The 14,283-nt window shown below is 65.5% G+C and overlaps 1 protein-coding gene across 18 annotated transcripts in view; it reads right to left on the bottom strand.

The window, feature by feature from the left end:
* The window catches only part of RBFOX3 (RNA binding fox-1 homolog 3), a 445,638-nt gene that overhangs the window by 12,478 nt on the left and 418,877 nt on the right, over positions 1 to 14,283 (bottom strand). For 16 of the 18 annotated variants that reach the window (XM_038546405.1, XM_038546408.1, XM_038546403.1 and 13 more), the window contains 2 exons: positions 6,207 to 6,461; positions 740 to 877 (listed from right to left, as the gene is read on the bottom strand). In XM_038546405.1, the coding sequence (XP_038402333.1) occupies positions 740 to 877; positions 6,207 to 6,428 (360 nt within the window). In that variant the 5' untranslated portion in view covers positions 6,429 to 6,461. The remainder of the gene's footprint in view (positions 1 to 739; positions 878 to 6,206; positions 6,462 to 14,283) is intronic. The other 2 variants (XM_038546393.1, XM_038546410.1) reach the window with 1 other exon arrangement.

Below are 14,283 nucleotides of genomic sequence, written 5' to 3'. Positions count from 1 at the left end.
TCTGACAGGGGCCGAAGCGGGGTATGGTCCCTGTCCTGGTGCGGGGACGGGGTGAGCTGACACCTTGGTGTGGTGACAGGGCGAGCTGATGCCTGAGCGGGGATGGAGCAAGATGATGCCTGTGTGGGAACAGGGCGAGCTGACGCCCGAGTGGGGACGGGGTGAGCTGATGCTCGTGCAGGGACAGATAAGGTCAGGTGAGCTCTGTAAGGCAGCTGCTTTAAGGGCAGGCCCCAGGCTCAAAGAGGTTGGCAGCAGCCTGGCCCAGGCCAAGAGGAGCCGGATCCTGATGATTCCAGATGCCATCAGCACCTCGCTGTGTCAACGCCCCAAATGCAGTGGGGCCTCCAAGAAGGGGGGTGGGTATCTGGGGCGAGATATGGGTGCTGGCTGCACCCCAAGGCCATCCTCAGGGCACCTGCCCTCTGAGGATCCCATCTGCGCAATGCGTCAGGGGCCAGAGCCTGCCCAGCTGTGGCAGGGGTGGGGTGGGGCGGGCACAGTGCTGGCAGCGGGCAAGGGGTTACAGGGTAATAACCCAGTGGGTCCTGGCCTCAGCCCCGCAGGGCCCTAAGCAGCCCCGGCTCCTCCTCCTTGGGCCCTCCCTCCTCCCTCCCACCCCGCAGGCCTCCGGCAGTGCAGGGCTGGCCCCAGCAGGCAGTGGGATGTGATGCGTGTGGGGGCTCGGGGTTAGGGGTGGGCGGGTGGGAGCCGGGATGGAGGGGCCGCACACACTCACCCCGAACATTTGCCGCAGGTCAGGGTCCCTGAACCGGAAGGGGATGTTGGAGACGTGTAGCCGCTTGGGCTGCTGCTTCTCTGTGGGGTCGGAGGGGTGGAGCGGCTGGCTGTCTGTCTGTGCCGCCTCGTCTGTCTGCTGCGGGGAGAGGCCGGGCTGTGAGGTGCCCCTCTGGGCTCCCATCCCGTGGGGAGGGGAGCACCTGACGGCCAGACCCCCCGACTCCCTGGGCCTCCCCCTCCCGGGGCTGGGACCCGGAGGCTGATTCTCACGGGAGGCCCCCTGCCACTCAGCACCCACGGGGTGACTCTTCCAGGGCATGGGGTGGCCAGGTGCAGCCGGCCAGTGCCCTTCCTCATCTGGGGCCCCAACATTGGGGAGCGGAGGGGTTCCGGCAGACTTGGGGCGCAGGAAACGAAGCTGCCGTGAGGTGAGGACCCCTGACCTACGGCCCCCCTGCGAGGACGAGGCCAGGATGGGCGCTGAGGTGACAAGCCTGCGAGGCTCCTCTGGGGGGCACCCGTTCTGTCCCTGCTGAGCCTCAGCGCCGAAGGCACGCAGCGGGTGCTCCGTGAATGCGGGCCTGATGACCGAGGTGGCCTCTCAGCTTAGACCGTGGTGACACCCCCGCCCTGTGCACCGCCAGCCCCGAGGGTTATCCCAGCCCGGCTCACTGGCGAGTCACAGCGGGAGTGTCCGGGAGCCGCCCTCCGCCGGTGACCGACACGCTGGGTGCGCAGGCGGCCTGGCACCCACCCCTGCGGCTCCTCCGGGTGGGGGACGCCCTCCTGATGGGGACAACAGGCCGCGAACGTGCCTTTTGCTGCTCCTCGCTCTCCTGCCTCAATCCCCGCTCTTCGCTCAGGGTTCTCTTGGGACTGCGGCTAGAGGCAAGAGGGGTGCCCTCACTCCAGCACGGCCCACCCTGAGCTTTTCTGGGAGCGGAGGCGGGAGGGTCCCCCGAGGCCCACGCTGAGGTTTGTATAAGCAGAAGTGCTGGTGGCCGTGGCCTCCCACGTGGCCTGAGGGCACAGGCCGCTGACCGGCAGTGACGGGCTGGCACCAGAGAGCCGCCCGGAGACCCCTCCCAGGGGTCTCCAAGAACCATCCGTTTGCTGAAGCCGCTTTCCGGGGCATTTCCCTGCGGTCCAGCAGAGGCGCGCTGACAGGTGCAATGGGTGTCCCGGAGTTAGGGCCGGCGGCAGGGCGAGGCCACTGGGCCCGAGGCCTCCTCCGGGCAGGGGAAACGGAGCCCAAGGGGCGCAGGCTGCCCAGGTCGCCGCGAGCCGTGGCCCGTCCGTGGACTCCTGAGTGGCAGCCCTCAGTGGCCAACCCGTTCGTCGTCTCTGGGAGGAGGGGCCACTCCCCTACTGCTGAGCTCGGCCCGGAGGCCTCTGACCAGGCTCCGGGGCAGCAGGTGCCACAGGGGAGGGGGGGCGGTTGTCCCCAGCTCCTGGGCTGCCGACAGCTGCGAGGACACGCCGGGCAGCGAGCTGCAACACCTGCTCAGAGTCCCTCACAGTCGGGTCTGCGCTCCTGTGTTACGAGGCAGCAAAGGTGCGCGATCCCAGGTGTGGTCGGAAGCCACCGTCCTCTTGTTCTCCTGGGGACGTGCGTGACCCGTGTCAGCGAGGTGGCCATCCCATGAGCGGTGGGCCCGGTTCTGACGAGTGTGTGTGCCCGGAGCCCTTCTGTCCGGCTGCCGAGGGACGTGTGTCCAAGGCCGGGGCTGGACGTCACCAAGCAGCCCAGGAGCCAGGCTGTTGCAGCCCCCATGGCGGAGCCGCCGGCGGGTGCAGGTGGGAGGGTGGCAGGTCTGTGGGGGCAACACCGGGCAGCTGCCTTCGGGAGCCTCAGGGACACCTGGGGGCTCCTCCGGCTCGGCCGGGCAGCTGCCAATGCCCAACGGCCCAGCCTGTTCCACGTCCTCCTCGCGTGGTCCTGCTCTTCTGTGCGGACCTCCAGAGGCTCGTCCTTGCCCCGAAATCGAAGCACAACCCGCCGCGCATCCACTGACTCTCCTGCCCTCTGGTTACAACAAAGTCTGGCTCTTCCCGTGCGGCGGTCAGGGTGGGCCCAGGGCCCTCGGTCACACACCCGAGCCCTCCATGGCTCCTGGGTACAGGTGAATTTGGGACTTCCGCTGGAGAGGGGCATGTAACGCTGGCTGTGGACTGGCAGAGAGCAGCGGTCAGCTCGGCCAGCTGCACCCAGAGTGGCGGGGGGCCCCGGGCCTGGGTGGGCCACAGGAGGGCGCTACCCAGGGAAGGCGTCTGGGGCCTGCCCGGGCTGCCCTGCACCCACTGTCAGTCTCCACGGTCCAGCCCCCCTCCCCACAACACCCCACCCAGAGGCCTTGAAGGGGAGCCAGCTGAAGGCAAGGACAGGGTATGGGGTGTTGGTGGTCCGGTGCGATGAGTTTCAAGTGGGGCCAGGACTCAAGCAAGGAAGAAGCCCCCTCGGCCACCCCCGCACAGCTCCAGACAGAGGCAGACGAACGGGTTGGGTGACTGTGAAATCCTAAGATGCAGGTCATCTTAGCCATCAGACCCTACTCACCCCCGGCCCCTCATTCGAGGCCAGGGGCTGGGTTCAGATGCCGCCCAGTGCACCCTCGCCATCAGAGGAGCCTGCAGCCCCTGCACCTGGGCCTCCCCAAGCTCAGTCGGCACAGGGGGAGGCCACGAGAGCCCTGGGCAGGGGCCGGTGGGCCCGGGCGGGGGGCGGGGGCTTGGGCAGCAGGCCAGGATGGCCTCGTCCCTGCATGGAGCCCATCACCCAGGCTTGCTGAGGCGACACGAGAGGAAGCCACGCCAAGTGTTTCCCTGCAGCCCCTCAGCCCTGCCGCCTGGGGGCTCCTGGGCGCTCATGTAAGGAGGCTCTCGGCCCTGCGGTGGGGGGGGCTGGGAGGGGCCGTCCCACCTGTAGCCTCCAGCTGTCTGCCGTGAGGTCGTCTTTGTCCTAACGGGCAGCCCCCTCCTTGGGCAGAGACTCTGGAGGACAGCATATTCTAAGAGCGCCCTGCCGGCCACACAGCTGTGGCACTGAGCTGCCCGGGGTGGGGGGGGGGGCATTGTCGGCTGGCAGCTGCCTGGGGCGTGGTGGCTGCGCACAGCTGGGTCTCACCCGGGGAGGTGGCGGGGGGAGGGGTGTGTGGGGTGGGCAGGACACATCTGCCTTGGCACCTGGCACTCTGGCCACAGCTCCTGGTGTTGTGGCACCTGCCAGCTGGGGAGGGCAGGGGCCCCCGGGACAGGCCCTGTGAGGGTCACTGCAGAGGAAGATGGGGAGGGTGAGGGGTAGTTTGTGAGCGACAGTCCCCCTGGGCGGTCCCAGGGTTCAGGGACACCTGCAGGGGTCCCTCGTGCCCTTGAGTGAATGAGCACCCTGGGGAGGTGGCCCCTAGCCATATCCCTGGGGTCTCTGCAGAGCAGTGGGGTGCGCCCCGATCCGTCAGCAGCCCCATCAGGCTTGGCACCCCATGCTGCGGTGACAAACGGAATCCACGCGCGGAAGAGAGCAGGTCTGGGCAGAAGGCGCAGTCCACGGCCCCCGCTGTCCTGTACCTCCGCATCTGAACCCCAGGCTGCCTGGGGGCGGGGGGTGCGGCGAGAGGAGGCTTCCGTGAGCTGAGGAGCCTCCACGCAAGGACGGGGCCCTTCAGGCTTTAGCTGCGAGGGCGGGGCAGCTCCTCTGGGAGGACGGTGGCTCCTGGGATCTCAGAGCAGGATGGGGTGCCCCCTGCCCCCTCCAGCTCCTCCCGAGGTGGGAAGCTCCGCACAAGTACTTCGGGCTCTGAGTGCACGTGCCGTCCAGCGGCGGGTCCTCTGTCCCTCTGGCGACCTCACCCGCAGGGCTCATCGGGGCCCGGGCACGGCCAGGAACGGTCGCTCCTCTGTATCCCGGATGGCAGACGGCCTGTTACGCCCTCGGGCCCAGGCACCCTCCTGGGGAGGCCCGTGGCCAGAGAAGTGAGACACTCGCTGCTCAGTTGGGATGAATCGTTTCTGACCCCTCCAGGGTCACAGGATGGGGGCCATGACTTTCATGTCCTCGACTGGCACCTGGAACTGGTGGCCGCCTCAGGGCAGGGCCGGTCACTTCTCCCCTGTGCCCCCGATGTCGTTCAGTGCGCGGCGCACAGGGCGTTCCCCCAACCGTCCTCCGGGTGAAGATGACCCCATGCTCTTCCCGGTTTGGCGGCCTCTGGGGACCAGGTGTCAAGGAGGCCTCCTGGCTGGTTTCTGTGCTGAAGGCGTCCACGATCGGGCCCCCAGCTCCGCGGCACCTGCCGGTCTGACCGCCTTGTCTCCCGCGTTCGCTTCTGGGGAGAATTTCTGCCTCGTGGTCCCGTCGTGGGTGGTCTGGCCAGATGCACCCTGTCTGCAGAGCCCGTCAGAAGGAGCCCGTCCCCCAGCTGGGACTCGGCCACCATGGGCCCCCTCTGGCTCTGGTCTGAGCGCACCCAGTCGGGGCGGGGGGGCTTGAGGAATCAGAAGCCCAAGCAGAGCGGCCCCCAGAGGTACCATTTGGCTCCTGGTTCTACCACCCTCAGGCCTCGCCTTTCCCACTGTAGGAGCCCGCGTGAGGGTTTGCGGGAGACACCGGACATGGACGTGCAGAGTGCACGGGTGGGACTCAGGCCGGCAGCCCTCCACGCGGGGGGAAGGGCCGCAGACGAGGGTCCCGTCTCTCCCCAGACAGCCTGGGCGCTGCCGTCCACACAGGGGCGGTGGGCGGTATCTGGGCCCACGCAGCACCCCGGGAGCCAGGCTGCAACAGGGCGAGGGCGGGGGGAGCGCCCGCTGGGAGGCTGCCAGAGCGGGCCACTCCTGGGCGGCACAGGGCGTGCTGGCCTCCTGCCTGGGCCCCGCCGGCCAGCGCTGGGGGGTGGGGGGCAGCCAGCAGGACGGACAGCGGCTGAACCCAAAGCCCCGCAGCTGGGGAGGGGCGGCGCGTGGAGAAGGCGACTGGGGCCGGGGCCAGGGAAGGGGCGGCGCGGGCTGGGTTCTGGCTGGCTCCCGGGGGCTGCCCTCGTGGGACGCCCACCCCAGCCCGGCCACCCCCGGCCACGCTCCTCCGCCGCCGGGAGCCCGAGAAGCGGGCGGCTCAGCACTTTCTCCTTGGAGCCGCATCACAGCCCCATCGGGAGGCTCTCTGGAGGGCGGCCAAGCACGGAGTGACGAGTGGTTAGAAGTGATCTCCGCGCCCGCCACCCGAGACTCGCCAGGGGCCCTGCGCCTCCTCTGCCACCTCCCTGCCCCCTCCTGTGCAGACGTGGGGGCCCGGGCCTCCCCTCGCCCCCCCGGGGACGGGTCACCGGCCACCCGGTGCCGGGTGTCAGCAGGGTGTCAGCCGGGGGCTCCAAGGCCGTGAGCCCCTCCAGGCCTGTCGCCTGCGGGCCACCCCCCCCGCCCTCCCGGGGGACACTCCTCCCCGAAGCCATGGGCTCGCGGGGCCCCCTTACCGGCACTGTCTGCGCCCCGGCGATGGGCTGTGTGCTGGCCTCCGAGCCCGGCTGCTCGGGGTGGGTCTGTGCTGGTGTGTACAGGGTCATGCCGTGCTCCGGGGGAACTGGGGTCTGGCCCGAGTAGTCCTGCGTGGGATGCGGGGGGGGTGGCGCATACTCGGCGGGGATGCCGTTCTGTGGCGGAGGGGGGTACTGGGCAGGGGGGTAGGGCTGGGCCATCGCTTCAGGCGGAGCCGTGGCGTCCTGATTGCCCTGTAGAGGCAACGAGAGCGCGCAGGTTAGATGCCTGGCAGGCCCGACGCTGCCCCCTCTCGAGGGCTCGCGGGGCGGCGCAGGTGGGTTTCCAGAAGTTTCTGCGGCCTCAATGCTGGGCTGTTGGCAGCATGGCCCAGACCCTCTGGGTGGGTGGGGGCGTCGGGGCACCCGGGGCTCGAGACCACTCGCACATCCTGGTCAGACCTGAGGACGTTAAACCATCAGAAAGAACAATTCTGTGATCCCGCGCACCCTCTGCACAGTGTCCGCCAGTGGGGACCTCTGGTGGGGCCATCGTCCCACCAGGGGACGCTGATGCAGTCGCCATACAGAAGGAGCTGCAGCAAGGGTCCTTCCCATGTCCCTTAGAGCCGCGCCCACCTCCCTCCTGCCTTACGAAGGCTTCAGGCCTCAGTTTCCCCATTGGTAGAGCAGGCAAAGGAGGGCACCATCGCAGCCCAAAGGGGAGGTGGTTGGAGTCAACCCCATGGCGCTGGGAGCCCAGCACAACATGGCCCCCGTCTCCAGACCCCCGAGCTTGTCTCTGGGACACCCCACCCCTCCCCTCTGGGCCCTGGGGCAGGGTCCCAGCCACTCTGCAGGGCAGAACCTCCTCAGATGGGGTGCTTGGACCCAGGAGCGTCGCCTGGGAGCCTGTCAGCTGACGCAGGTCCTCGCCCGTACCCCAGACTCCCCGCAGCAATCTGGACACCCGTGGGAACCCCTGATGTAGCCCGGGGAGAGAGCCCTGCAGCCCCAGAGAAGGGACTGGGGTCCCCACGCTGTCCGTGGGGTGGGCAGGGGCAGGGCTACGTTCTGGTTGCTCCTACTTACTGTTCCCCACTGAGGATACACACGGAGTGGGGGGTGGAGGGCAGGTTTGCAGCAGCCTCTCTGAGCAGGTGAGGCACTCTCTGGCCTTCTGAGGGTGTCCCCGGGGGAGAGAGCACCCCCTCCATCGGGAAGGTCAGGTGCCACCCCTCCCTCGAGATCGTGTGGAAGGACCCTTGCATGGACTGGACAGTCTGACACTTAGGGCCACTGTCCCGACGTCTCACCAAGGAGGACGTCTCACTGCGCTGCCCCGTCACACCACCCTTGGCATGTTATCAGGGTTGTTTCCTAGCCTATCCCCCCGTGACACCAGTGCTGCTTCCAGAGAACATGCCGGGGCTTGCTCCGTCCCTCGTGGCTTACTACTATGTATCCCCCCAACAACTGTTTATCGGGGGTCTGGGGGGTGCCAGGCCTGTAGCTCTGGCGAGGATGGAGAGGGATGGGCAGCCCTGACCTCTGCGATCCAGAGTGGGTGTGGATTCAGAGAATGACCCTGAGTGCGAGGGGCCCTGAGGAGCCTGGCCTCACAAGGTGCTGATGCAAGTGGGTAAGACCCAGGCCCAGGGCCCTGTCCCCCACCTGCCGACCTGTCCACCTGCCCACCTCCCTGCAGGCAAGAAGCCTCATGCCAACTCTCTGCCAGAGGCCCCAGCCCCTGTGCACCCCCTGTGCCAGCCTCTGCACTCACTACCTCTGACTCCTGGGGTGACCCCTGATCCCGCTGCGCAGTGGCCTAATGAGCAGAATGTCCTGTCCCACAGCATGTGTGTGCGTCACACACACACTCACGAGTGCATGGTCCTCGCTAGACAGTCCCCCTCACTGCTCCCAACTAGCCCACAAAGTCCCACTACCTACAGTGAGCGAAGGAACATGCTGGGTGGGAGAAGTGGAGGGTTCATGGTGAGGAGGGGGCGGGTGGGGGTGGGAGAAGCACCCAGGCCAGGGAGGGGTGGAGGCCAGGGCAAGGGAGGGGAGGGGGGCGGGGGCGGGGTGGGGAGGAAGAGGAGCAGGCCAGGGGAAGGGACAGGACATTGTCAGCTGCCTGGAGAGATCAATTAACTGATAAATATTTGATTAGAACCTCCACTAACTCACCTCTTCCCAGTGTCCCCACACCTTTCCTCCTCCAAGGGCCCTTCTATCTGCTCCTTGTCACCCCATCCTCGCCCCTCGCCCCCAGCACCCTCTTCCCTGGGTCCCCTGGGGACTGAGTGACAGCCACCACTCCCAGCACAGTGGCCCCCAGAGCTGGAGCCCGGAGCCCAGGCTGTCAGGAACCTGCAGCACACAGGTGGGACGCCAGGGCAGGGTGTCGGGCTGAAGGGGTGCGGGGGGGTGCAGGAGGCAGCTGTGAGACCGCCACCCAGGGCCCTTTATCATGTGGCAACAAATCAGCACATCTGAGCACACATCGCTCTCTGCTTTGCACACTAACTCATTTAATCCCCCTCCGATCCCCAGGGTCACAGTATCGCCCATTTCACAGCTGGTAAGACTGAGGCACAGGCGGCCTGGCTCTCAGGCCTGCACCCCTGCTCCTGCATGCACAGCTCTGCCCCTTCACGGGCGGGTCCTGGGGGACAGGATGGGAGGTTTCACAGCCCGGGGACACAGTTTAGAGCCTGGGATACACAAGGAGGGCTCCCTCTGTGCCATGGGGTGGCCCTGGGTGACCATTTGTTCTCTTTGAACAAAGTCGTCCATCTGCAAGAGGTTATCACGGGGCCTGGACAGAGGAAGCGCAGAATAAAAGCTAGCCAGCGTGGTCTGGTGGGTCCCGGGGGTTGTCTCACCACTCCTGCCACCCACGCTGGAGGGGACTGTGGTCACGTGAGGGGCCCTCACCCTGGCTGCACATCCCACGCCTGGACCCCTCCCCAGGGCAGCTGAGTACATTTAAGACCAAACTCTCCCACGACATTCTGCTGTGTGGCCCGGGCTGAGGGCTCCTGGACCAGACCCGGAGGGAAGAGCAGGGGGTGTCGGGTGCACTGAGGGCGTGACGCGCCTGACACGGAGAGGCCAGCATGGCCGGCACAGTCACATTCCTGTCCTTCCTTCTTCCTTGGTCCGCTGGGGCCAGAGTGGAAGAGGCTTGGGCTCTGCGGCATGAGCGAGCACAGTCCTCCTGCCAGGCTGGGGCCTCGTCTCAGAGCAGCTTGTGAACTGTCTGGCTCCCCAGGGGCCTGGAAATCCCCAGAGCCTGAGGGTGACTCGCTCACTCTTGCTCCCACATCCTTGCACTCAGCACAGCACTTTGCTGCACCCAGAAGAGCCTCCATGTGTATTGGATGGGTGGGTGTGTGGACGGAGGGATGAATGGACAGACTAAAGGACAAATAGGCAGATGAATGGATGGATGGATAGAAGATGGATGGATGGATGGATGGATGGATGGAAGGATGGATGGATGGATGGATGGATGGATGGATGGATGGACATATGGAAGGATGGGTGGATGGGTGGATGGATGGAAGGATGGGTGGGTGGAAGGATGGGTGGATGGATGGGTAGATAAATGGATGGATGGATGGGTGGATGGATGGAAGGATGGATGGATGGATGGATGGATGGATGGCATATGGAAGGGTGGGTGGATGGATGGGTGGATGGATGGATGGATGGATGGATGGACATATGGAAGGATGGGTGGATGGGTGGATGGATGGATGGATGGATGGAAGGATGGATGGACATATGGAAGGATGGGTGGGTGGATGGGGAGACAGGTGAAGGGATGAGTAGATAGTCATTATATCACTTTCTCTACGAACTTATTCCCCTCTCCCATTGTTACATTTTCCCGATAGAACTGGTAAGATCCAGCTCTGCCCACTATACTCCAGGGCTCACACTGTTGGAGAAAAACCACAAAATCACCCTGAATGATTCACTTGAGATCACTAACCACCGACCAAAGCAGTTTCCATTTCCTGTTTTCTGCAGAAAACAAGAGCAGAACGTCCACGCTCACCTGCTGGCCCGCTGGTCTCATACCCCAGAGCCCAGCCCTTCTCACCAACCATGCTCACAGCGCTGGCGATTCACTGCAACATCTCCCACGACTGGAGCAGGACAACCTCCTGGACTGTCGTCCCTTGAGGCTACAACCCAGCTAGCTGTTTCCCTAGGAAGCAAAGTCTCTGTGCAAAGGAGAACTAAGTTGGTCCCAGGAGACATTTACAGAGTCACTCCCACGCCCACACTTAGGGACGGGTAGGGTGCGGTCTGCAGCTGGTCCGGCAGGAGCCAGCCACTCCCAGACGTGGTGATGGAGGCTGGAAGGCGAGTTCCAGAAAGATCCACGTTCACGCATCTGGCAAAGGGGAACCGAGGAGGGCGGCTGGCGATCTGGGAGCTGCTAGATCTGTACCCCCAATTCTACTCCCACTCCTTAGCCCCACTCCAAACTGGCACCATTCCCTGAAACCACCTTTGTCAAGGGTCCCACGTCTGCCACACTGAAATCCTCACCGGACCTGGTCCCTCAGCAGCACTGACTCCTCTCTCTAGACTTTCCTCGCTTGGTTTGGTTGCAGCACGTGCTGTGGGTTCTTCTGCTTCCATGGAAGTTCCTTCTGCATCTGTGTTACTGTTTCCTCACATCTCCCCAACCTGCAAACGTTGTAGGCCCCCCGAAACCCGGTCTCTGGGCCCTCTCTTACGTGGCTAGACTCATTACCTCAAGGTTCTTAGCCTCAATTTTAAAATAGCGCTGTACATTGGCCACCCCCAACGGCTGCCAGCTGTCTGCACACCTAATACATCATTCGAGCTTGACCTACTCCTGAAGGGACTCCTGCTCCCCTCCATTGTCCTCATCAAATCCGCCTCTCGTGAGGTCACCCACTGCCCACAGGTCGGTGCTCAGCCCTACACCTGGGGGGTGATACCTCTCCTTCCGTCCACTCCAAACAATCAAGCAGGGAGCCCCGTCAGCTCCACCTTCAACATGTACCCAGGACCCAACCGTCTCTGCCAACTCGCTGCTCCCATCTAGGTCTGCCCCCCCGGCTCCGTGATTTCCCCCAGTCTTCCTGCTTCTGCTCCTGCCCCGATGACCCGTCCTCTCCAAGTAAAATCCAGACACTTGGAGGGGACCGTCCCTGCATGACCTGGATGGATGGGTGGATGGATGGGTGGATGGATGGATGGATGGATGGATGGACGGACCCCCTACCACTGGGGCCTCCCTGAATGTTCTATGCTGAGCACAAGTGTCTCTGCTGCCCCTCGAATGTCCAGTTCTGGCCTCGAGGAATTTGCACTGACCGTTCCTTCTGCAGGGACACTGCTCCCTGCATACCCCACGGCAGTCTCTCTTCCTTCAGTGTCACCTTCTTAGGGAGGCCCTTTAAAATTGGGGTGCCCCCACTCTGCACTCCCCACCCCCCGATGCGGCTCTGCTCTTCTCCATCTCAGAGTCCCCACGTGGCTACGTGCAGTCTGTCGCCTGCCCCACGGCATCATGTCCAGGCACAGTCTGCCTGTCGTTGAATCTCCAGCCCCTAGAGCATGATGACATGCAGTAGGACTGCGACAGGTGTGCACCTAGTGGAGGAGTGAACGTGTTGTGACAGTGGTCACCAAGAGCGCTCTGTGCGCCCCGTGTGCCCCCTGCACGGCGTCCCCACAACGAGCCCAGAGGCAGGACTTGGCAGGAAACTGCGGACTGCTCGCTCCGTGCCCGCTGCTCTGCGCCCCGTTATCTCATGTTTGGTCACAGACCGTGCAGGGCAGGTATGTCCCTCGTGATCTTTACAGGGGGGGAAACGGAGGCACAGATCGACATGTCTGCTTGGGGACCCAGGGCGGGTGAGCACGCAGACCCGTCCCATCCCACGTCCTCCACAGCACATGTGCCAACGGCAGAGGCAGAGGTGCGGAGGGCAGAGGCCCGCGGCCCCTTCCAGCCCCTCTGGCTCTCGAGAGCCGACGGGGAGCATCTCTCCAACTCCAAGTTCGGTGGCCTCGCGCTGGCAGCTTGAAGTCGGCCAGAGTGGGGGTATTTACACCCCGGGGGTGGGCGGGTGCTGCCCGGCAGGCCCCGGCGAGCCGCTGCTAGAGCCAGCACACCACCACCTGACTCCCTCAGCTCTCCGTGGGTGACCGCCGGGGCTGCCCCGGGGTGCTGACGGTGGGGGGGGGTGACCCGATACCGAACGGGACTCTGTGCAAAGGAGAACTAAGTTGGGCCCAGGCGACATTTACGGAGTCGCTCCCGCGCCCGCACTTAGGGACAGGTAGGGTGTGGTCTGCAGCTGGTCCCGCAGGAGCCAGCCACTCCCAGACGCGGTGATGGAGGCTGGAAGGCGAGTTCCAGAAAGATCCACGTTCACGCATCTGGCAAAGGGGAACCGAGGAGGGCGGCTGGCGGGTGCGCGGCTGGCCTTGAGTGTGCGCCTGGGGCTCTGCCCGGCCTCCCCAGCGGCTGGATCTGGCCAGGGAGCGCGCTCCCCTCTCCCCCAGAGGTGACTGGCACGGACTGCACCCCCTGCCCTCCCGTGTCGGTGTCAGGGGGAAGAGCGAGTCGGGGGTCTTTATTCCCTAGCTCCCTCCCCGGAGGCTGTCGCTGGCTCTGGGGAGACTGGACCTCCCCTGGAGGGGGCCCACCCAGGACCCTCCCTCCTTCCCGGATCCACTCGCTGCTTCCTCCTCACCCCTTCTGGAGGCGGTGGCAGCTGGGTCACCGGTCCCTGGCGGGCCCCCTCCACCCACCCTCCAGGCACTCCTGAAAATAGTCTCCCTGTAAATAAACTCACCTGGAATGACCCCAGGGAGCGAGGCAGCCTGAGTTCCCAGGTTCCTCGGCCAGTGTGTCCCCGTCCTGCCGGGGTGAGGGGCCCCCCCGTGTGTGCACAGTGATGGGCCGGCGGGACGCCTGGGGAACGGGGTCGCTGGGGGGAGGTGGAGGGGGCAGGGGCAGCTGACGGAGGCCCGCCTGGACCCTCCCGGCCGCCCAGTCCCTCCGGCTCCTCCTGCTCACGGTCCCTCCAGGACAATCAGGCTAATTGCCTCTTGGCCTCCTCACCCCCAGGAAGGAGGGCGGCGCAGGCCCCGGGCCCGCGGGCCAGGCTGCGGTGGGGAGGCTGGCGGCAAAGGCTGGGCAACGAGCCATTTCTTCACCTCTGGGCAAGGCCGGCTTCCAGACGGGGTGGAGGAGGGGCAGGGCGGCCTGACCCGGGCGCAGACCCAACCCCCAGGGTGTGCTCCGGCCGCCCCCCAACCCGCATCACGCCCACCTACCCTGGGGTGTCGGACCCTCACCCCCTCAGCCCCGCCCCGCACACTGATACCTCCTGTCACCAGCGCCTGCTGAGCTCCGCCGCCTGGCACGGGGAACACCGGGAACACCGGGGGAACAGGCTGGGGTCTGCCCAGGGCCAGCGGTGAGCAGGGCCTCCCCTTGGTGCCTGCAGACCCGGTGACCTCTGGTGACCTGAGTTGGGGGTCACAGGCTGCATTTCACAGAGGGGACCCTGAGGCCACAGGCCACGTGGGGAGTGAGCAGGAGGTCTGAGGCCCTTGCAGCATGGAGGGGGTCATTGTACAGACGCTGTAAGGGGGAGTGGGGAGAGGTGCCTGGGACGGGGTCTTGGAGATGCCGCCGCTCACGCTCCCCGTGGTCAGAGCCATGAGGGATGGACAGATGTCAACTTCTCAAGCCCGGGCCACGGCCTGCTCACCCAGAGGCGCGTGGCGTGTGACAATCCACAGGGCCAGGAGAGTGAGAGGGCTGGTTTCCAGAAGACACCTGTCCAGGGGGCCCTTTGTGAGCGTTCCTGGCAGCTCTCCCCCGAACCTGCACAGAATCAGTGTGGGAAGGGGCAGGGGCTGACCTGGGGGTGACCTCTGGCAGGCAGGAGGTGTGGGGTCTCCAGTGACAGCTGAGCCAGGGGACCTCGTGGCGCTGACCTCCCAGCCTGGGGGGAGCCCCCCTCACCCCCCACCCCAGGCGCACACATGTGCACGTGAGGCA

The sequence above is a fragment of the Canis lupus genome, chromosome 9 (genome assembly GCF_011100685.1).
Source record: "Canis lupus familiaris isolate Mischka breed German Shepherd chromosome 9, alternate assembly UU_Cfam_GSD_1.0, whole genome shotgun sequence".
NCBI classification, from domain to species: Eukaryota; Metazoa; Chordata; class Mammalia; order Carnivora; family Canidae; genus Canis; species Canis lupus.
This window is presented reverse-complemented; position numbering and strand designations above follow the sequence as displayed.